The sequence below is a fragment of the Eleutherodactylus coqui genome, chromosome 8, assembly GCF_035609145.1.
Source record: "Eleutherodactylus coqui strain aEleCoq1 chromosome 8, aEleCoq1.hap1, whole genome shotgun sequence".
Lineage (NCBI taxonomy): Eukaryota > Metazoa > Chordata > Amphibia > Anura > Eleutherodactylidae > Eleutherodactylus > Eleutherodactylus coqui.
This window is the reverse complement of record NC_089844.1, coordinates 107,610,030-107,634,261: the sequence shown is the minus strand read 5'-3', so window position 1 is coordinate 107,634,261 and position 24,232 is coordinate 107,610,030. Positions and strand designations below refer to the sequence as shown.

The 24,232-nt window shown below is 44.9% G+C and overlaps 1 protein-coding gene across 5 annotated transcripts in view; it reads right to left on the bottom strand.

Annotated features, from left to right (window-relative positions):
- Window positions 1-20,044, bottom strand: part of CLEC16A (C-type lectin domain containing 16A) — a 197,527-nt gene extending 177,483 nt beyond the window's left edge. For all 5 annotated transcript variants that reach the window (XM_066576179.1, XM_066576181.1, XM_066576183.1 and 2 more), the window contains exons 1-5: window positions 19,881-20,044; window positions 16,131-16,259; window positions 13,723-13,856; window positions 12,006-12,154; window positions 1,277-1,382 (exon numbers count right to left, since the gene is read on the bottom strand). In XM_066576179.1, the coding sequence (XP_066432276.1) occupies window positions 1,277-1,382; window positions 12,006-12,154; window positions 13,723-13,856; window positions 16,131-16,259; window positions 19,881-19,957 (595 nt within the window). In that variant the 5' untranslated portion in view covers window positions 19,958-20,044. The remainder of the gene's footprint in view (window positions 1-1,276; window positions 1,383-12,005; window positions 12,155-13,722; window positions 13,857-16,130; window positions 16,260-19,880) is intronic.
- Window positions 20,045-24,232: the final 4,188 nt, after the last annotated feature.

The following is a 24,232-nucleotide window of genomic DNA, read 5'->3' as shown; positions in this document are numbered from 1 at the left end:
GAGGGAATCCCTATAGCAGTAGAGGACCTTCTTGTCCATCCATCCATCCATCCATCCATCCATTCTGCCAGTTCTGGGTACAGTGTGCCATCACTAATCACAGTGCATTGGTAATCCTAATGATGGAAAGACTAAAACGAAAAGGACACCCGGAACCGGCAGACTGGAGAGACTGCTGAGAAGATCATCTACAGGTAATATAGTCCACCCCACCTCTAAGTCTCAGGACAGATTTGTGTCCAAAAACTGGAGGGTCACTTGAAGTGTAGTTCAATTAATGCTGCGGATGTTTCTCTGTAGGATGAGATGTCTTAAGATCTCAGCCATATTGCTGGTGCTATACCATGCTGCCGATGTTATGAAGGCAATTCCTTAGGATACGCGAGGACGCACCCTTGGTTTCTAAGGCCAATGTCAACATGCGGATTTGATTTATTAAATCCGCAGCTATAGCCGCCGATAGGAAACAATGGGGTGTCCACAACTGAATTAAACCCTGCGGATTTGATTTTTAGGTGCTTTGCAGATGCCCCGCGAGGATCTAAAAATCGCAGCATGCTCCATTTTATCACGGATGTGGCTCCATTCATCTCGATGGGAGATAAAAACACACAATCCGCGTACCCGCAAGCCATTAAAAATCATTTTTACGATGATTTGCAGTGCATCCACTGCGGATATCCGCATTGAAAATCCGAGCGTGCTGTGGAAACTGGATCTTAGAAAACATTTGTATGCAGAGCCCATCTGCCTACCCGGGTGATTGTAGTGCCGGATTCACATGACCGGTAAATCATCAGTCTGGTATGAGTAGGGTCTCAACCAGCAATATGACAAAAATAGTTGATGGCATTAGGGTATTATTACGGGCCAACTATCGTCCAAAGAGTTACTTGAAATTGTAAAAAAAAAAAAACAAAAACGCTTTAGCGACTAATGGCCATTTGTGTGCCCTTACATGGACTGATTGTTGCTCATCAGCTTCTCACCAACGTATTTGCATGCGCAATTCGCAGAGCATAGAAGAAATTGATTACGATTCTATATTATTTATTTTTCGGCGTATTTGTGCACCAAAAATCCTCATAGAAGTCAATGGCGGGGGGAGGGTGGGGGTCTCTGAAGCAGAGGTTATTGGCTAGTTGTTGAATAGCGAACGATTCCGAGTCGAGCGTTTCAGTGACCTCGTGTTGGCGCCGTCATGCGGCGATGACCATTTCATCCCAAAATACTTGTGCGACTCCCAGTTATATAAGTGGAGATAAAGGATTCTCACCTTTGTAAATATTTAAAGTGATGTTCCTCACGGCAACCCGCACCATGTGCTCAGGGTGGTTGAAGAACTTAATCGCTTCAGTGTACAGAGCAAAATCGTTGGTGTGCTGGCGAGGAAAAAAAAAAAAGGCATTACTACAGCGCAAAATAGTCCAAGAGGCCAATTAATAACGGGAAAATATTAAGAATTCATCTAGAATATTATATATTAATTTAAATAAAATGATCACTCAGAACATCAGTTAAACCTCCACAGTTATCATACACACACACACAAACATTATATATATATATATACACACACACATACACACACTATATATATATATATATATATATATATATATATATATATATATATATATATATATATATATATATATATACATATATATATACATATACACACACACATATACACACTTTTTTTTCTGCTCTGACTAATCTAAAATGAAAGATTAAGCAATTTTGCAATCCGGCCTAACTGTGGTGACCAAGTTCAGCCTTCATCCACAGTCAGGGTCACCTCTGATTGCATGGCGCCCCTATGAGGAGTTTAACTTGGGTCGCTCACCTCTAAGGCCACTCTCGCACACAACGCTTTTTACAGCCGTGTTTCAGACAACTAATTCAAACGCCGCGGTAAACGCTGTAAAACGCCTCCATTGATTTCAGACTAGCGTTCGAATATGGCGTTTCTAACGCAGCGATTTTTGAACCCTGTCTGGCCTATTTTAGGCGTTTAAGTGTTTACACGCGATGCGTCTCCCATTGTAGTCAAAGACGGGGTAGAACACTGTGAACAACGTTTTACCCTGTTTTTGAACGCAGCGCTCTGCGCCTCCGGGAGTGAAAGTGAAGATGTCATCAGCTTACTTTGCCTTTGTTGTTATTGCACTAAAAGCTCAGCAAAAACGCAGGTGAACGCTCACAGTAGACGCTGTACAAAGCATGCGGTTTTACTAACGCCTGTGTGAGAACGGCCTGTGGAGGCAATTTATACTAGAATATCTTGATTTTCGTAGCAAATTTCCCACTTTTTGCTACACCCACTAATCTCAAGGTTAGATATTGCTTGAAATCGATTATAATAAACTACATCATACCCCACAATGGGTTTACAAACCCGTATCTGAATATCCATCCCCCCTCATTAATACACAACTCCGGCATGGACTCCTCAGAATACACCATTTTAATCGCTGATATCAAAGACAGAATGGAAATGGTGGGCCAAGAAAAAGTAGCTGAGGTAAAGTGAAAGCTGAGCGGTGATTGGTTGCTATGGGCAACAGCCAGCATCCATAAGAGTGCGGTGCCGGGATGGTTCCTGTGGCAGACTAGGTATAACTCCAGGAGCCAGGAATTATAGGAAGGCTGTATAAAGTTCAGCAGTGACCTCTCCCATGGGTTTGGCCGCACTGGTAATCTTGGCATATAAAGGATAACTACATGCCTCTTCCTGCTCAACAGAAACTCTTACATGGTTTTTGCCCTGAAGATAGTCCCTTATCTGATGGTGGTAACTGGCGCGTGATTCAGTCAGGAAATTTACTAACATCTGGCGCCACTTATCTCCCTCTTACTAAATAACATGGCCATATAAATGTGGGAGCAGGGTTTAATCCCTTAAGGACATACCCCACCCCATTTTCGGTTTTTCCTCCCCACCTTTAAAAAAAATGGTAACTCCTTCATTTATCCATCGACGTCGCTGTATGAGGCCTTGTGTTTTGCAGGATAAGGTGTATTTTTCAATGGTGCCATTTAATATACCATATAATGTACTGAAAAACTTGTCAAAAATTCTAAGTGGAGTAAAATGAAAAAAAAACAAAAAAACCCCCCGATATTCCACCATCTTTCAGTGCGTCTTGTTTCTACGGCGCACAAACTGCAACTAAAATGACATAACTTTATTCTATGGGTCAGTTTAATTACTACCATACCAAACTTGTAGCTTTTTTGTTTTGTTTTTTGCTGTAGTACTTCTATTTTTTTTTCAGAATTTTTTTTTTTTAAACTGTTTTCTACCGCCATCTTCTGCGTGCAATAACTTTATTTTTCCATCGACGTACTTGAGCCAGGGCTCATTTTTTGCGGGATGTCCTGTAGTTTATGTTGGTACTATTTCGGAATACATACGACTTTTTGATCGCTTTTTAATGCATTTTTTCTGGGAGACAGAATGACTGAAAATGTGCATTTCTGGCGTTTCATATATATATATATTTTTTATTTTTTTTTCCTTTCTCCGGACAACATTCACCATGCGGGGTAAATAAGGCACTACTTTGATAGATCAGACTTTTGGGGATGCAGCAATACCAAATTTGTATTTTTTTTTAGGATTTACATTTCCTTTTTTTGTTTGTTTTAATTACAGTTACAGGGGGCCATTTAAACTTTTGTTACTTTTTTCTTTCTTTTTTTTTTTTTACAATTAATAAAACTTTATTGATCCTCTTACTTTCCTTTTAAGCCCACCTGGGGTAGCACTTTGATCGCTACTGCAGTATGATGTAATGCCATAGCATTACATCAAACTGCGATTTGACAGGCAGTCTATCAAGCCACCCCGCTGAGACAGCCCTAGGGCCTTTCAGAAGGACCCCGGATGCCATGACACACGTACGGCTCCCCCCGATCTCACTGTAGAGAGACTGTACGGGACCCCCGAACAATGTTTAGGGGATTTAAATGCCGAAGTCAGAATTGATAGCGGCATTTAAATGGGTAATGGCTGCATGACGTAAGTGTACGTCATATAGCGGGAAAGGATTAATGGAAGTTGTCCGCATCCAATCTGAACTAAAATAGAGCATGCTGCGATTTTTCTTCTGCTCATGGAATAAGCAAGTCATACCCGCGAGTGCGAAGGAAATTTTGAAAATACATGCCTTTCAATGCCTGCGTTTTAGCACAGATATTCCGCACGGACTGCGATTGAGGATTCGACAATTAAAATCCATTCGTGTAAGACCCATCTACCCCCCTTAACAAGCATTTCTGCTGCGGATTTGCATTAAGGCCCGTTTACACGGGCCGAGAATTTCGCGTTTCTCGTTTGCCCAAGCTGCTGATGCCGCAGATTCCAAGGGATAACTACTGCAAATGTTGGCATGTGAACAGGGCCCTAAGGCATGTCCACATGGCAGAAGTGAGGCAGATTTGATCCAGAAGTCGCGTGGAATCTGCGCCAATACCACGCCACATTTATTATCATAGGAATGCATAGATCATAAGCGTGGATTTGTGATCTAAAAAGCGGCAAAACAGCGCTAATTTGCATGTGGATTTACAGCATCTGTGAATGCAGATTAGCAGCAGAAATGTGAGGCTCAGCCTATGGCGAATCCAAGTGATCAATGGAAAAGGCAAAAAAAACTTAAAGAGATGGAACACACTGCATGCTTTGACCTGATCACCACAAAGCGGCATGAGTTTTTCAATCAGTAACCTATGGAGTTCAATGAAAAAAAATCTCATCACATGCGGATGGTGGCTGAGCGGATGGAGACAGCTGCACTGCAATATCCATCCGAGCCCCTATAGAAAGCAATAGGGCTCAGATGGATACTACATACCAAGTGTTACACCGTGGCCTATGAATAAATGGACATACTGTACATAACGCTACCGGGATTAGGGAGGTTTGAGGGCTTTAGTCAATAATGTAGAAGACAAGCACTTGCTGCCACCATGTGGTGGTGAACCAGTATGCAGGCAGAAATAATCCTACTTTGTAAAGGAGTCCATGTCATTAACTACATAATCACTGGACCTCACTAGAGTGCAAAACAGAACTTTGCAGTCATCAGTCCATTAACTGAAAATACAAGACATTCCGTTTTCTTGACAGATTTCACAGCTTTTAAATGGCATTGGTCAACAGTTAATGAATATGAGTGCAGTCCAATAGTTCTCTGTTTGTTCACCCCTTAGTGACAAAGCCCGTTTGCACCTTAATGAGCAGACCAAATTTTTGAAATCTGATGTGTGTCACTTTAACATAGAATAACTCTGCAAAGGTTTTGCATATGGAAGTGATTTTTGACATTTTTAAAACTACACATTGTACTTCATTTAGATGATAAAATAGAACCAAAATTGCAGAGAATTTTTTTTCTAATTATCATTTTTTTCATACTTTATTCTGGAAGCACATTTAAAAATCTTTAGCTTTTTTTGAGAAATTTAGGAGATGTATAAATTTAACATTGAACTTTTGAGGAACATTTTGTTTTCCTACACCAAGTCAAGATCGCAAAGGCTCATAGGTTTCAGAATGATAGATACCCCCACAAATGACCCCATTTTAAAAACTACACCCCTTAATGCATTTATTGGGGGGTGTCATGAGATTTTTGATCCCATGTTTTTTTTTCAGGAGTTAATGCAATTCAGAAGAAGAAAAAGAAAAGGTTTCATATTTTTGCAAATATGTCATTTTAAACAGACAGTTTGTTTCTAAACTGCACATGAAAATAAGGATCTGCACCCCAAAATTGATACCCCTGTATCCCCTGTGTTCGGATATATACCCATTGTGGCCCTAATCTGTCTGAACACATAACAAGGCCCAAAAGGTAAGGATTAGCCGGTGGTTTGCAGACATTTTGATTGAAAATGTTTCAGGCCCCATTGCTCACCTGTAGAGCCCTTGAGCTGGAAGAAACGCATTAGCGTTTCAAGGCGGGTTTAAGATAAAAGTGTCACAAACACAGTGGGTCGCATGCATAGCACTGGCAAACTAGTACGAGCGAATCGAGGATTACTAAACCCGTTAACTGTGTGATTCCCAACATTTTTTTTTTTTTTTTTATTTCTGGGAAACTTGTGGGGTCCAAAGTCTGGAATGGAAAGAGGTAGGATGCTCTGCAATACAATGTCTTGCATAGATGTTGGTCTGCTGGATAATTAATTCCATGACTTTATCACTGATTAATAAATAAAAAAAAAAATAATAAAATTGAAGGGGGCAAAATTAGCAAAAACTGCATTTACACTCAAGTCGCTACAAATTGGGATATTTGGGCTGAAAATGAGACTGCAATATCCCACATTGCGGGAGGCATTGCGCTACTTGGCCCTGACAACTCAACAATTGCTTCAACCACCATAGGTCTAGCGGTAGAATTAGGGTAGTCACTGCTAGAATTTATTTTTTGCCTCCAATACAGTTTTGATATCGCTACTACAAAAAGCAACGCGTAGGCCTGTATATATCTCTTACCCAACATTTTAGAGCTATTTTTTTTCAAGGAATGGCATATAAGCCGAAAAGAAAAACAGCCAAGGTGAAACTGATGCAATAACGTAACACCGCCTTAAAGAGGTACAACAACAACAACAACAAAAACACATTAGAAGTACACTAAGCAATATGCTACTACCGTGTTTCCTCAAAGATATAGCCCTACCTTAATAATAAGTCCTACCCCTATTGTTAATTGTACGTAATGGCATAAAGCTGCCTAAACAACATTACGACTCACCAAACAAAAAAAAAACAAAAACAAATTGAACTACAGAAAAAAAAAGAGGCAAACAGAGCTGTTTTTCACTTTGTGGGCAACGGGGGGTGATCAAGGTTTGAGATCAGAAAGGTGAACTTTTACTTCTGCATTGACTTGCACTGATTGCAGTTATTCATTGAGTAACGGCGATCACGTGACTGGGGACCACTCGCTGCTGCCAGCTGTCGCCAGGAAGCTAGTACACTCCCCGAACCTGCAACTTCTTTTGATGCAGCGCCATATGCATCAGAAGGAAGCGCATTATTGGCCGCCATAAAAATGTGTACAGGTGGTCACGAAGTGGTTAAGGGGAATTACAAACAAAGCAAGTTAGAAAGTTCGATTACAACCAATTATAGCTTTAACCTCTCAGTGACAGGCCTATTTTACACCTTGATGACCAGGCAATTTTCTCTTTCATCATGTCCCAAGGACTATAACAGTTTTATCTTTTCATCAGATTTAGGTCTTTGTGTCTTATTGCTTTCACACAATAAAAGTACTTAAAGCGACCCTCCAGTCCTAGACAAAGAAAGATGGCCGCACCAGCTTCTCGGACTACCTGATGCACGCGGTGTATTAGTTTACATCATTAGTCTATGACACTACACCTGCTTTGATTGACCAGTGCCGTCCACATAAGCCATACCAGACAGTTGGAGCAGCATGTAGTGCCTCAGACCACCGAAGCATATAATACAGAGTGCATCAGGTAGTCATCTGTTTGTATAGATCTGGAGGGTCGCCTTAAGAAAAAAAAAATTGTGTTTGCATTGCTGCATTCCAAGGCCATTCTTTTGTTTTTCCGCCAACGGAGCTACGCAAGATCTGTTTTTTATGGGATGACTTACTGTTTCCATTGGTACCATTTTGGTGTGCATGTGGTTTTTTTTATCACTTATTATTGCTTTTTTTAGGAGGCGGATAAACAAGAGGCAGCGATTCTGGCATTCTTTTTATGCCATTCACCATGCAGGATAAATAAATAGCTATAGTTATATAGCCCAGGTCATTCTGAGAGTGCCAATACCTATTAGGCCTCATGTCCACGGGGAAAATCAGATCCACTGCAGATTCTCAATGGAGAATCTGCAGCGGGTCCCTCCTGCCCCGCGGACATGAGCGCCGAAAATAGCAATTTAAAAGCATTTACCTATCCGGCGCGGGCGGGGAAGGTCAGCTGTTCCTCACGGCCGGATCTTCATTTTCGGCCGGCGGATGAATTCCTGACGCCGGCGGCACGTCGCCGGCACGTCGTCGACGTGCCGCGCGCATGCGCCGGGCACATCCGCCGAGCCGAAGCAAGGGAGATGCGGCCGTGAGGAAGAGGAGGCCTTCCCGGTCCGCTACGGATGGTAAATACTTTAAATTCCTATTTTAGGTCTCCCGCGGATCCGGACGGCTTCCATAGGCTTCAATAGAAGCCCGCGGGAGCCGTCCCCGCGGGAGACCCGCATGAAAATGGAGCATGGTCCAGATTTTTCCATGCTCCATTTTTTTTTAAATCCCTTTTATTTTGCCCGTGGACATGAGCCCCTAGATGTATTTTTTCTTCCATAATTTTTTGGGTCCGTGAAGCGGACTAGAAGATGGAACCATTCAATTGCTTGCATACTCACTGCACTAATTTCAGGGGTTTATCAAAATAATGGAGGAAACACCTGGAGGTTTCATGAGATTTGCTAGTAATAATGCTAGGACCAGCTTCGGCCTTTAATACACCATAAATTTGGTTTGGAGTGGATTCATGGGCATCAACTGGTGTCTACTGGAATATTAGACCATTATGCAATAAGCGTTTACGCCCTAGTAGAGATGTTGGTGGGGGATAATGTGTTCTAACCCTTCTTTCCAGATCAGAGTGGCTCCATAATGTCCAGTGTTGGCCAGGAAAGAAGCTGATCCTCATCTTCATGTGATTGACACCACGCCTGGACATCGCAAGCTGCATGGATCCTCATCCTGACAAATCGGATCTGTCAGGAAACAATGTCTGCACCGCTAGGTGGACCTGATCAACCAAAAGGTCAGTATAGTCCTTTGGTAGTCACTCTCCCTTTTAGGTCAGTTTCACACGATTTTCTTGCGATACAGCAGTACTACAAATCGCCTGTATGTGAAGCTCATGCTTTCCTATGGGTTCCTTCACATGAGCAATGTTTTGTAGGCTGCTACATTGCCAGAAAAAAATAAATAAAATGGCAGCATGCTCTATACAGCCACGATTTGTGATGTTTTGTAGCCCAGGTTTCCCTATGCAGGCGTCCTATGTGTTGCATCACATGAAAACGCTTTTTTGTGTGATGCGATGTAGATTTTTACAGTAGGAAATCCTATTGTTTGAACCCTAAAATAAACCCTAGCTGCATTACAAAAAAACAAGAACACAATATATCACCTAACAGGCGCTGTCTGCTCAGCTGCACTTCTCCTCGCAGGTCCCCGTTACACTTGCTTGTAGTTTTTCCCCAGTGCTCCCTGGTTAGGGGTTCAAACACCCCACCTCCAGATAGCGCTGGGTCTGATGGGTTCTCGAGCACCGCAGCTCAGCTAATTATTGCAGCGCTCAATGAACCAATCATAGCCATCCCATTGAATGGCTGTGATCGGTTCATACAGTGCTGCAATGATCGAGCGGCGGCGCTCAAGTACCAATCAGAGCCAGCGCTTTCTGGAGGGGGGGGGTGTTTGAATCCCTAACCAAGGAGCACTGGTGGAAAACTACAGGCAAGTGTACCAGGGACCTGCAAGGAGAAGTGCAGCTGAGCTGACAGCGCCTGCTAGGTGATGTATTGTGTTTTTCTTTTTTAATGCAGGCAGGCTTATTTTCGGGGTAGGGCTTACATTTCAAGCTCTACCAAAAATCCTGGCAAAAAAGCGCTACAAAGTTGAGCAACTTTGAAGTGATGCGATATCGCACAAAACACAGATGAGATATCACTGCGATTTTCTTGTGGCGCTATCACTATCGCCCGTGTGAAAGAGGCCTTAAATGGGTTGTCCTGCGCCGAAACAGGTTTTTTTTTTCAATAGGCGCGAGACAAACCCAATGCATGTGTTAAAAAAAAACAAAAAAAACGTTTAGTACTTACCCGAATCCCCACGCTGCGGCGACTTCTTCCTTACCTTACTAAGAAGGCCGCCGGGATCTTCACCCACGATGCACCGCGGGTCTTCTCCCATGGTGCACCGTGGGCTCTGTGCGGTCCATTGCCGATTCCAGCCTCCTGATTGGCTGGAATCGGCACACGTGACGGGGCGGAGCTACGAGGACCAGCTCTCCGCCACGAGCGGCCCCATTCACCAGGGAGAAGACCGGACTGCGCAAGTGCGTCTAATCGGGCAATTAGACGCTGAAATTAGACGGCACCATGGCGACGGGGACGCTAGCAACGGAACAGGTAAGTGAATAACTTCTGTATGGTTCATAATTAATGCACGATGTACATTACAAAGTGCATTAATATGGTCATACAGAAGTGCTGAACCCCACTTGCTTTCGCGGGACAACCCCTTTAAGGTGATGATGAGTCCTACAGAAAACCATGAAGTGGCTGCATAACCATGACGGATCCACCACCATGCCTGACTGCGGAAAGCAGAAGGACAAGAGGATAAGGCTTCCTTTGGCGTTCACCAGGCATAAATGTGTCTTCTGGTGAGAAATAACGTAAAGGAGGATTCATTGGATAAAACCATGTTTCCAGTCCTCACCAAACCAGGATTTATGGTCCTAGCACCTGTGGTTTGCAAATTGCTGCTCTGCCATGAAAATTCAGTGTGTGGCGTTCTTTCCTTACCGTAATGGTCGACATAGGATGCTGGAAATGACGACTGAGCTTGGCGGTCCCTCTGGCTGTGGTTGTCTACCTATTAGAGGTCACAATCCACTTTAAACACTCTTCTGCCACTATTGCGTTTAGTAGGCAATGTTTTACATTGGAGGATGTACGCCGTCATGGCTTGTGATACTAAACCCCTGGGTACACCAAGTAAACTGGCAGCTTTGCTAACAGATGCTTTGACAAGCTGCCCTCTCTGAATGTCTGTAAGGTCGGACATGGCGCACAACCCACAACACCATATGCATGTGAACTACTGCTGTTTTATTGTTAATTTGCATAGATGCTACACGTTAACAACAAACAGGGGGGTTCATGGTTCACATACATACTATTACTGCACGCATTACCAAGAGCATTATCAGACCTGGGCGTTTCCATTATTTGGCTAAACCCCTGTATTTTGTGAAGGGTAGTAGGCTTAGGACTACTCTGCCCTATTGGACCTGGGTCTAATATGCTGGGATACATGAGAGACCCAGAGGCCTTTGTCAAGCCTTCAGCCACCATGGCAACCCATCAGCACCCTGTGATCACATTGCAGAATGTCAATGGGTGACAAAAGAAGCCCCCTCCCCCTTATCCTTGTCAACCACTACACGCACGGTCATAAATGGCTTGGATCAGAGATTTCTATGATCCCAGTCATTAGGGCAGAAACCCAGTTGTCAGATAGTCAAGGCCTGATTTTTCACGGACTGAGACTCCCATGCTGGCCTAAGACTAGGAGACAGCATTTTCACATTGGCCTAGCCAAAGACCCCTCGATGACCACCGTTGAAAACACATATCAGTGATCATTTATGGATGGAAGTAGTACCTCCATAGCTATGGACGACATGAGATATGCTCGCCTATAGGAAGTACAGGAGTCCCATTCATAAAAACTACTTTCTGCATAGATTTTAGTAGAAAAATCTATGGGAGTTATGGGCGCTGCATACCTGTCTCCCTCCATAACTTCCATAGGCTTCAACGGATTAAGTGCAAGACTGCTCTCCATTGAAATTTATGGCGAAAGTAGATAATGTATACGGCAAGGGAGAGGTGTCAGACTTATACATATGTGGAGATGCCATAAAGCTAAGGCAAGAATAGCCTTTTTAAAAGATCAAACAAGTGATTCTTCTTAGTTTTTTCATCTTGGTAGTCTAGAATTTATAACCATTTGATTTTGGTGCAGGCGGAGGAGTATAAGGCGAGTGTTATCTGCTGGATAAGTTTTCTTTTTCTGTACCATTAGAATTTTTTTCTTCATTTTTGGATGGCAGAGGGGGTCAATATAAACTTCGTAGTTTTTGCTTTTTAAATGTCATTTGTCATGGACCTGAAATAAATATATGGGTTAATTCACTGCGGTCTTACTAACCTCATTGTAAAAGAAATGTACAGTGTGGCTGTTGAGTTTGACAGAGAGCGTTTTCAGGAAGCAGATATAATAACCCATGATCTCCTCGTCAGAGAAGTCAAACTTGTGGACGATGATGGAGTTCACATGATTATTAGACAGCAAATAATCTGATGGTAGAAAGAGAGGGTAAAAGTTATATGCAATGTACGAGTGTCAACTACTGTCACAGAGAAACCAGAAACTATCAGAAATACCCCAGGAATCATGTCACTAACAAGGCCCTGCTGACCGCGACCACAGGATCCGCTTGGCGATGGAAAAAAAAGTTCCATAATGCTGAAGTTACAGGACTTCTGTCCTTTTCTATACATCAGAGCACATTTATCCAAGACTGGCATTTTACCTGCTCGCCTTAGAGAAGTGAGAATACATCTTTGCGCTATAAATTATACCAGTTTCTGGTGTAAATTATAGTGACTTTGACAGGACGTGGCTGTCTCCAACCCCTTTTACGAAAAAGTGGCGAGGGCAGCAGAAAAGTCTAAAATTGTTGCACAAGTTCGCAACTTTTTAAAATCAGAATTCTAACGTAAAGAGGCTTTAAGACGGAAAGATTATCCTGCAAAGAAATCATTCAAACGAGCGAAAGTGAACGAAAAAAAAACGTTCGGTCCAAACGCCAATGACTTCTCGCTCGTTGTTCATTTTATGAAGCCATAAAAAGCATTTCGCTGGTTCATTCACTTCTAGTTCCGTGTAAACGGTGCTCGTTCAGCCTTTCACACTAAACGATTCTCGTTGAACGAGCCGACGATGAATCTGCCTAAGCGGGCTGCACGAGAGCGAACGAGTTAGCGCTGATGTCACTTGTTCGTTCAAACTAGAATCAACTCATCTAAAAGGAGCCTAAATGACTTTCTCGATTTCCCTTTGAATTTGAGCACCGCTGGTTGCAATGATGTGTGTCTTATGTAATCTGCAAAGTAGTTTACCAAAAAGTTATAGTTTATCAGCAGCAGACACACAGAGGACTACAGGAAGCAGTCCTCGATATTCATGGGCTGCGGTCACTAAAGGACAGCTGTCTCCCTTTGCATAGTAACAGGCCGTCAGCTGCAAATTTAAGGGGTATTCCAGTTATAGGATGTTTTTCCAAGTCTTCACCCATCCACTGAATGAAAACTGATAGATCGGTGAGGGTCCCACCACTGAGACCCCTACCAATCCCTAGCATGGGGGACCCGTGCCCCCTTATTCCACAGTTGAAGATGCAGATCCCCTTTCTGTAGTGTAGTGGGGAATGGAGCCATTCCATTAATTTCTACAGTGTAGACAGAGATAGCCAAGCACATATATGACCAGCGGCTCCATTCCCCTACAGTACAGAAAGGGGATCTGCAACTGTGACACAGGAGGGGACACAGGTCCTCCATTCTTGGGATCGTTATATGGGTCCCAGCTGTCGGACCCCCACGACCAATCAGTTTTCACCCATCCAAAAACTTGATAAACCGACCTATAACCAGAATACTCCTTTAACTAGTACAGATATCCAACACATTTGCATCGGATCTTTCTGTCATTTAAATGTTATTTTCAGGGACTGGAAAGCTCCTTCAGCGTACGGCAAATAATCACGTCTCTCGTATCGCCTTCTTAGATTTAGCAATCCGATAGTGACTATCACAGTACAAATTACTATGTATGATATCTCATTGTCAGAGTAGCAACTTACATAAAGAGGTTTCATGATTGATGTTCTCAAACAACATGTTCAGTGTCTGAAGCAGCTGCCCGCAGACGTAACGGCCAGATTTTTGACGCAGAATGTTCAAGAAGAAGACAAACATGTTTTTCTCCAGAAAGAAGCTGCAACATAAAGGTTTACACAATTAGTAAGACACAATGTCACATTCTAGCGTGCACCCAAGTAGAACCGCCATCGCTGCGTTGCAGATGTATCAAATGTTCCAAGCACAGATATATAATTCCGGAGAGAGAGCGGCAGCAACGTGTCTGCAAAAATGAAAACGGGACCACTTGTTCTCGACTGGTGGGTGTTCAAGTGGTTCAATCTCTGTCAATCATATACTGATGGCCTATACTCCGTATATGTCAGATGGCAGAAACCACTTTATGGCAGATGTCCTACTGAAAGCAGCTAAGAGATGTATGAAAATACTGTAATCATGTAGAAGTCCAAAAAGGCTGCAGTATTTTATACACGTGCTTGAAGAATAATCAGGATCTAGACAAGTTACCATTCAGCTTTCTCTCTTTGCATATAAGGTACATAGATGCTAATGAACTGAACATTTTAAACATATATGTAAATAAAACTTGTCCCTATTCACATATACTGCTACGTATGCAGAGGAGGAAGGGGCGCTTCCTTTATATTGGTCCCAGTAATCCCTTGATCACTAAAGATCCTTTTAGATGAGCTGAATTCTTAGCCCAGAGTAACGAGCAATGATCAACATGCCGATAGACGCTCGTTTCATTTTCATTTACACGGGCTGAGAATCAGTTTAAGGCGACTGCAATCACTAATACGGTCGTCCTTGGCCATAGGCCGACTGCACAGCTCTATAGTGAGATACATCATTGATCAAAGAGCATTTTTACGTTCGCAGAAACTGACCCATCAGCCAACTAACGAGCATTTAACGATCATTAGTCCCTTTAAAAGGCCCGATTGTCAGGCAAATGAGCGTTTGAGCTCGAGAAATTAGTCCGTATAAAAAGGACCCCAACGGTCCATTCATACTAAAGCTTTGAATCCAAAGGGTGAGCACTAGAGATGAGCGAGCGTACTCGGAAAAGCATTACTCGCTCGAGTAATTTGCTTTATCCGAGTATCGCTGTGCTCGGGTCTGAAGATTCGGGTGCCGCTGCGGCTGACAGGTGAGTCGCAGCGGGGAGCAGGGGAGAGCGGGCGGGAGAGAAGGAGAGAAAGATCTCACCTCCGTTCCTCCCCGCTCTCCCCTGCAGCTCCCCGCTCCGTGCCGGTACCCAAATCTTCAGGGACGAGCACAGCGATACTCGGATAAAGCAAATTACTCGAGCGAGTAGTGCTTTTCCGAGTATGCTCGCTCATCTCTAGTGAGCACCAATCAAAGATCAGTGCTTGTTTAACAGGCCAGTATGGGGGGAATGAAGAATCGTACCTATGATTATTCGCTCCCTCTACAGTTCCATCATTGTAGGCAGCACATATCCTATTGACATGGGGAGATGTGTTGCCGACAAAGAGGATTTATGCAGCCGCACAAAAGATGCGATCAGCCAATGAATGAACGATTGCTTGTTCATTGGCCGACTGAAGCTTCACAGGGCCCAACGAATGGGCAAACATTCCTACGAACATTGTTTTCCGACCATCAGACTTCGAAAAAGACCCCATATCAGAACTACTAGGTTTAATTAGACACAGCAGAGCTCTGACTGTGTCTATTATCCTTATGTCAGGATTGACATTGTCCTGTATGAAGAGCTGGCTATGTCAGGCGCAGTTACAGTAAGTTGTGCATTAGACCCAAAAGCCCTCCTAAAATTCCTTGCTAGTAAAACATAACCCTTATTAAGATAATTGGTGCAAACTCTATTATAAACACAGCTAGTGCGCCGACTAGTCAATGTAACAACTGCCCATTGACAATTACTAAACTACACAGAGCACTACTGCAGATGGGTCATAATGTGGCACACTGGCTGCATCTATACAGCCCCCTGACGTGTTTCCCCACTACTGCAGATGGGTCATAATGTGGCACACTGGCTGCATCTATACAGCCCCCTGACGTGTTTCCCCACTACTGCAACATCAAAGGATCGCGCTAGTAGCAAGGCAGCAGTGCTAACCACTGAGCCACAGTCATTGTACAGGCAGCACCACACTGGAAATGAAAAGCGGATTGTCTTCAAGTTCCATTGAGTACAAGGTAAGGGGAAAAAAAAAATAAATCTGTATTCCGCTTCCGAAACTAGAAACAAAATTGCAGCAGTCAGCGTTTATGATCCAGTTTCTATAATTGTTGTCTCCATTCCAATTTTTAAACAGATTGAAACTGAAGGCCTTCCACTTCAATACAAAACTGTGAACCAGAGTGGAGGCACCCGCCCCGGACGAGTCGCACTTACTCAAACACCGAGCTGTCATTCTGATCCCCCCAGATGAGAATCTCAGTGATAGAACGGATGGTCTCCACCAGCAGGTTGCGGTTGAGGTCGGTGACTGTGGTGTTCTTGGTTAAAACATGATACATGTACCTAGAAGAGAATGACAGGACAGTCAGCAAAACATGACCAAAGGGACCCCCTACATACAGAACCATCACCCCCAGCATCTCCACTGCGATCAGTGTTATATACCACTTATCCCCCTTCACATGTACCAGCAGAGCTACAAACATATCACAGGAGATGTTAAAAAGTGCTGAAACGCACTAAATTAGGACAGCGTTTGATTAGTTCTGCGCTAAAAGGTTTGTCTGAGAAGCCCCATTGAAATCAATGGAGATGCAGTATAGTGTTTTTAGCTAAAACTAGTGGCCTAAATAAGAGTCAGACGGGTGTGTTAGTAGAGGAAGGAGAGTCCTGCTACAACCGAGAGGAGGCCACCAATCACAGATGCCAGGAGGCTCCATTACCAACTAGTTTGGGTCTCTACTTCCGTGGTGCAGGGTTGTATCTCCCAATGTCTTTAGGTGGTTACATAATGTTACGGTACAGTTGTGGTTGTGACGCATCAGGGCAAACGCCGACTAGGTCAGGCAGCAAATATGGGTTGTTTGTAAATTATAATTAGACTAAGTGACACGTGGACTCGTTAAGAACACTCACACATGCCAACAAAATGAACCACCCAGACAGGTTAAGGACCATAAACACAAGTGTATCCAGTTTCTAAAAACTAAAATAGAAACCTACTGTATCACTTCTCATAGAGGAGTGCTTGTTACAATTGTCTCCAGCCAATCTCTCTCCTGCGCTGATGGCTTGCTGCAAAGTTTCAGTATAGTTAAAAGGGTTTTCTAGGTTTAAGCTATTGATGACCGGTCCTTACCATTGCCAATCAGCTATTTGCTGGAAGCACACAGCGCTGTACACCACTCAGTGGCCAGGAACAGTACTGCAGTACTTCAGCCTTCCATACCATTTTAGATTGCTGCACAATGTACAAAGCTGTGTTGTTTCCAGCATACAGCTGATCAGTTAGGTATTAACCCCCCACTGTGGAACCCCCTCTATTACAGCGTAGAGTAGTTCGTGCTTTGCATATATGTATTTGTTCTTTACATGGACACCCAATGATTTCAATGTACACAGTGCAATGATCAGAAGTTAAAGGGGTTTTCCCCAAGTTATTTATTTTATGTAGTTTTTGACTACCTGTGCCCAAAACTATATAAAAGTAATATACCCACCATGGTGCCAGACTGCTGGCAGCACAGCCAACATGTGGCATCAGCCAACCAGAGGGCCTGGTGACATCCCGTAAACCTGTCAGGTGGGCTTCTAACACAGAAGCCCTAAGGCAGGTTTACAGGAGGTTCCTGTCCAGCCTCCTATTGGCTGCAGATGTCACGTGGGTAAATGACCCATGTGACCACTGTAGACAATGTAAATATAAGACATGTGACACGGCGGCAGGGGATCAGCACACAGCAGGAAGTTAATTTTGTGTTTTTTGATTGTTTGTTTTTTAATATAATGCGTCCCTCCAATGCCACCAACTTTTGAGGTGCTCCAAAAACCCCTTTAAGTAACTACCATGGAGAGATCCCCTAACTATAGGAAGACGTGCTTAACCCCTTGATACATCTGGACGTACATGTGCCTTGTGTAAAGGCACCATGCCATATATGTACGTCATGGCAATCGTACGGATACAGAAACTGTGCCCATGCGTTCAGGACTGGTAGCATGATTGGCAACTGTACTTCTACTATTAATCACATGGGCATAGCTTCTGTACCCGTACAATAGCCGTGATGTTCACGCACGTCACGGTGCGCCAAAGCAGGAATTTAAATGGTTTAAAGCCCTGTACATCTGTCCTGCTGAGCCGTACAGTGCGAAGACCCATTGTACTAGCCTACCAAGACTATCTGGACCCCTATCAGTAGAACAGATCATGTCTATTAGCGGGTCACGTGTCCTAAACTGTGCTACATACGATGCAGAAACCTGGAGCTGTCCGCCATAGTTTGTGACGGGAACGGCACGCTATTGGATATACGGATTATGCCGCTTCACAAAAGCCGCCCATCACGAAGCGCAATGCATCGGTCGGTCTAAGGAGCATCATCATCGGACATCCGAGCTATAGAAGAACGTTCTGAGAAATGACCAATCACACTACTCCATCTTCACATCAGATGGCCATACCCGGGTGTGGAAGAGCCCGGGAGCGCCTTATGCCTGAGTGTGCTGCACCAACAGCAAAGTATGGCGGAGGTTCCGTTATTGTCTGGGTATGTTTTACGTGGCATGGTCTCCATCCGTTGGTTGTGGTGACAGGAACCACAAATATGGAGGTGGACCCCGACATTACACTCAATAATGTGCTGCCGACAATGTGGCCATACTCTGGGAATGGTCAGCAATACTTCCAACAAGACAATGCTGTATTACGTTGGTTTGAGGGTAGGGATGTTCCATGGTTGAACTGGCTGCACAGAGTCCCAGCCTGAACATCTCTGGGATGAATTGGAATATTGGGTCAGGAAATATGAACAGCATCTAGTTTCTTTGAGAGAACTCACTAGATGTTTGCAGGATGAATGGAGGGAAATATCAGCTGAAGTGTATCAGATGTTAGTAGAAAGTATGCTAATGAGAGTATCCAATGTCATCAGGGCCAAAGGAGCCCCACTAAGGATTATCATATGGAAATAGATACTACTTTGGATTCTTGATCACTTTTTGGTAGGGCAGTGGAACAGTATTTTGTTTTGGACAAAAATGGGATCCCAACAGAAACGTCAGATATACAGTATACAGGGGACCCCCATTTGGCATATTAGGCCCAGTATAATAAAAGCTTGCATGCTTCCCCCCCCCCCCCCCCCCAAAAAGCGACCCTCCAGCTCTGGGACACAATTAAGTCCTGGGACGGTAGGGAGGGGTGTATACCGCCCACACTTCTCCGCCATCCCGCTGCTTCCGGGTCCTATTTTGGCCATCCAAAACAGCTGACGCAACTTCCAACCCACCTAAGCCCTACAGTGCATTATACCTGCTCTCCGATTGGCCAGAGATGCTCACGTGGCCAGTACTAACCAATTAGAGAGCACAGCGTGCGTATCGTAGTTCGAAAATTGCTACAGCCATCTTGAATGGCCGAAAACGGGGCCTGGATTGTCAGATTAGAAGAGCGACAGAGAAGAACTACCAGCAATACTAATAGATCCCCTCCCTCACCGTCCGGGGCAGAATTTAGTCCCATATTAAGCGTACGAACATACAGTCGCCTACAAACCAAAGTGAGCCAATACAGCACTTATAGAATTCTAGCGCCCCATCACCTATTTTCCGCTTTACATGATGGCACGTGAAAATGTATAACTTCGCTAGAATTGCTGCTTGTGGACAGACTACATTCCTCACTGCGGCGCTACATGGCGGCAGACTGACATAGTGCGGTCCTTAGGAAGTCGCAGGTCGTGCGAAAGATCTGTACGGAACCATCAGCGTTCTTTAATCATGCTAGTGGCATTGTGCGCAATGTATGGAGGAGCCCAGCAGGGCCACCGACATGTCCTCAGACCCCAGGCAGACCACTGACCTAAGTGACCCAATGACCTCACCAGTCACCCCCAGCAATGACGTCACGGCGGGGACTCCCTAGTACTAGTGACCGCAGCCACGACCTCCTCGCACACTTACTTCAGCCGGTCCAGGGAATGGACGCTGGAGGAGGACCGCCCGGAGCCGCTCACCCAGCTCTTCGACCTCCCGAACATTGCGGACTTGTCGTCCCGGTCAGTTCATCCTCTGAACCGATAGCGATGACACTCCGCTCCGCAACAACCCCCCTCTGCCGGGGAAACAGCAGATCAACCACGACGAGTACCGAGCGAGCAGCGCTGCTGGGAAATGTAGTTTTACGCCATGGCAGAGCGGTTGTTTCTCGGCACCTGAAGAACTACAAATCCCGGCATTCTTAGCGGCACGGACTGACTCATGTGACGCTAGCCGTGGCCGGGAAGTAGAAGCTTCCTTCCTATAGTATTTGCAAGTGGCTGGACGAGGGTTTCCACAGCGGGGTGCGTGAGATCGGACGACGGCTGTGTCGTCTGCGATTTCTGACTTGCGATTTTATTGTCTTGGTATTTGGTGGTGAAAGAAGTACTGCAGTGTACAGAAGAGCCTGCTGTCCCCCACTGAGAGCAGTAGGGATGGGACATAGATGACTGCAGGAATTGGGCCGCGCCGCACGTTTATTTCTACCATGAGGATACATGAGCACGATATTCGGACCAAAAACTCTGCCCGATATCACGCTTGTCAACGTACGGTTTTCACGGCGATGCAAAGAGTTTTCGATCAAAAAGGCATCACTTCTGTTAAATTGACATCATCGCGTGCAAAAGGATTCTGCGCCAAATATATTTATATGAGACATAAATTCAAATCTACAATAAAAAAGTGACATTTTCAGTAGGGTTTTCCATTTTTAATGTAACAAGAAGGTAAAATTAGACTTTATAGGCAGAATTCAGCCATTTTCCATTCATTGAGAGGCCGATGTCACACGGGCAAAATAGGATTTAAAATCCGCAGCGGATCACCCGCATGCGGATCTGTATCCCATAGGGATGCATTGACCACCCATGGGTAGATAAATACCCGCAGATGGTCAATAAAAGGGAATTTTTTAAAAATGGAGCATGAAAAAATCCGGAGCATGCTCCATTTTCGTGCGGGGCTCCCGTGGGGACGGCTCCCGCAGGCTTCTATTGAAGAGACCTAAAATAGGAATAACTTACCCGCAGCGGACCGGGAAGGTCTTCTCTTCTTCACGGCCGGATCTTCTTTCTTCGGCCAGGCGGATGTGCCGAGAAGACCTGCCCGGTCCGCTGCGGGTGAGTTCTTATTTTCAGCGCTCATGTCCGCGGGGCAGGAGGGACCTGCTACGGATTCTCCATGGAGGCCTAACTGTTTTTCTGTGCGCATATACGCATGCATGTGTATGTTTTACTGTACTTTGTGTGCGCACATTGTGTGCATTTGCATGCATAGAAAAACACAAAACCATGCGATGTGCTGTTTATAATGCGCAGGAAAACGGAGCATGTTACATATTGTTTTGGGCAACCGAAATGCGCGTGAAAAATGTGTGCGTGTGAACGAACCCATGGAAATCACTGGGTTCTATTCACTGCTTATCGCATACGCAAAACACTGCACAAATACATTTGTGTGAATTCGGCCACGGAGGACTTGAACTTACAATAGCTTGATTGCTTTTACGATATACTGCAATACTTCAATATTGCAGTATATTTTACTTTTGACAATAGTTTGTTAAGCCCTACCACAGAAAGGGATTGTGCCAGAAAACAATTTTATCACCTCTCCGTGAAAAAGTGTGAGACCCCCACTGATCCTGAGAACGGAAGTGCCCCCCTTCTGTCAGTGCGGGCTCAGTGCTCATCCACAGTGACATCAGACTGAATGTAGCCGTGGCCGAGTACACGTGGCGGCCACTCCATTCATTTCAATGGGGCTGACGGAAATAGCCATGTACAAGCACTCGCCAAGCCCTGGGACTTCCATTGACAATGCATAGACCGTAACCGCCGCTCCGATCAATCTCCTTGTCGCTGCCGCTGGCTCCTATGTTTGTAGAGGCAGAGTTCACATGGACAAATCTTACCCTTAAGCTAAATTTACACGGGCAAATGCAAAATGGGATTGTGAATTCCGCCTGCGTATCGCGCTCTGCACCATGAGATTTCCCCGCGGATGCGAGGCGGTTTCATGTCAGAATCACCTGGCATCACTTCAGGGAAGAAGCGATCCTCCTGCTGCCGGCCATGCCAGAACATTGGGGGGGTTTCTCCAATTGTTTTCAATGAGAGACCTCATCTCGCGTGCATCTAGCATGCCGGCCCCACTGAAAACAATGGGCGCTGGGATGTAAGAGCACGCAGAAGATAGAACATGCTGCGATATGTTTCCTGCATCGCGGCGCCATGGAGGAAAACCTCACTCGTGTGTATGACGCCATTCAAAAGAATGGGGGGTCAGATTTGTGCTCCTCACACCGCACTAATCTCGCACGATTTTCTCGGCCGCGTGAAAGCGGCCTTACAGTATTAAGAAGAATTCCATGTGAATTGCACCTCTAAAATCCATGTCAAAATCTGTGTCGGATCCGCACACGGAATTTGGTCGCAGAAAATCTAGTTTGTGGAGGAAAAATCGCAGCATGCTCTACTTTCGTGCAGCACCTGCACAGATGCCTTCCTTTGAAGTCAATGGAAGCCGTCCGTGCTGTGGCCATTCTGGAACGCCTGCGGGGCCCATGTCATCGCCTAGTGACGGCACGGGGAAACCTATACTGCGCATGTGCGGCAGCGCGATGGCCGGATCATCGGCAGTACAGATAGAGAAGTACGCTGGGTCACCGGCTACGGTCAGGGCGGGATTCCACTGCTGGAGTCCAGACCTGCTGTGTGCATACGGCCTAAAGGTATCTTTGTACAGAGCAACTATCATTCACAGTAAAGTTGTTGAAGTCTATAAACAGCCGTTTGTTTGCTTTTACACAGTGCTGATTGTTTCTTAGTTGTTTGCTGAGATGTTCATACAGAGAAGCTCCATGCAGGTACTTCAGATATGAATGACTGGTGAGCAACCAACGACTGAAGCGATTGTCCCCTGTTGGTGGCCGTGTTTACACGGAACTACTATCCTTTGAATTATCGATTATTTGCCCAATAGTCAGCCGGTGTAAAGGTAACGTTATTCTGCTTTTTAGGCCACTTCAACAAGCGTATTTTTGCTCCATATTAGGTCCATGTTGGGAGGACCGTAATACAGAGCTCATGCCAATTTATAGGGTTAATTACATGGCTGGATTCTTTACGGAAGGTTTTTGAAAACACAGCGTGATCTTTTAACAGCGAGTCGCCGCTGAACTCCCTCCCCCTTCCCTGATGGCTCTCATAAGCTTCCATAGGACTCTATGGGAACGGCCGGCGTATTCCCAAGTCCTATCTTTTCTGGCGTCGAGTCAAAGCGAATGTGCGCCGTGAGCGCTATCTTTCCCGGCTGACTGATTTTACGTACTGGCAGATCACCCATCTGAACAAATGCATTAGGATCCGATGCTTCAGATGGGCGCGATTTTTGTCCGGCGTTTTACCTTGGCGAAATAGCCGCGATAAAACGTTCATGTGAAAGAGGCCTAGAAAGTAAGGCCAGCAAACGTATGACAGTGATTGCTGGGGGTACGAGTGCAGAAACTCCCACAGATGGCTAAATGAAGGACACAGCGATGCCTCTTCAGTTGTGATTGTGTCCAGACTGATAAGACTTGCTGTTGATCCCTTACAGCACTGCGCAGCGCCAGATGAGCACTTCTACCCTTCATTTTAGTGCCGCGAGGATACTGACTCTGTGCACACAGCTCTGCATAACGGGGTCCTATGGAAACCACTGGCACTATCCTACCAAAAGTAATTGGACCCCCGATCAAGAATGAAAACTAGGATTTACATATACTAATACTAAGTGGGGCCTCCTTTGGCCCCAATAACATCGGATACTCTCCGTTACATACGTTCTACTAGCGTTTGACACATTTCAGCTGGTATTCTCCTACATTCGTTCTGCAAGTGTCTGGTGGGTTCTCTCAAAGATGCATTGGCTCAATTACAGTGGAATAAGCAGTGTTGTCATTGGGCAGTTGAGTAATGGAAGAACGTTCTATGGAGTGACAAATCATGCTGCTCCATCTTAAAATCAGATGGATGTACCTGGGTGTGCAGAACGCCTTTCATCTGAGTGTGCTGTGACAACAGTTAAGTACCACTGAGGCTCCATTATGGTCTGGGGATGTGTTATGTGGCATGGTCTCCGTCTGTTGGTTGTAGTGGCAAGAGCCATGAACACAGAGGTGTACCCTGACATTCTAGACAATAATGTGCTGCTGACAATGTGGTAATACTCTGGGAATGGTTAGTAATACTTACCATGGAATGGTAGAGTTGGAAGGGACCTCCAGGGTC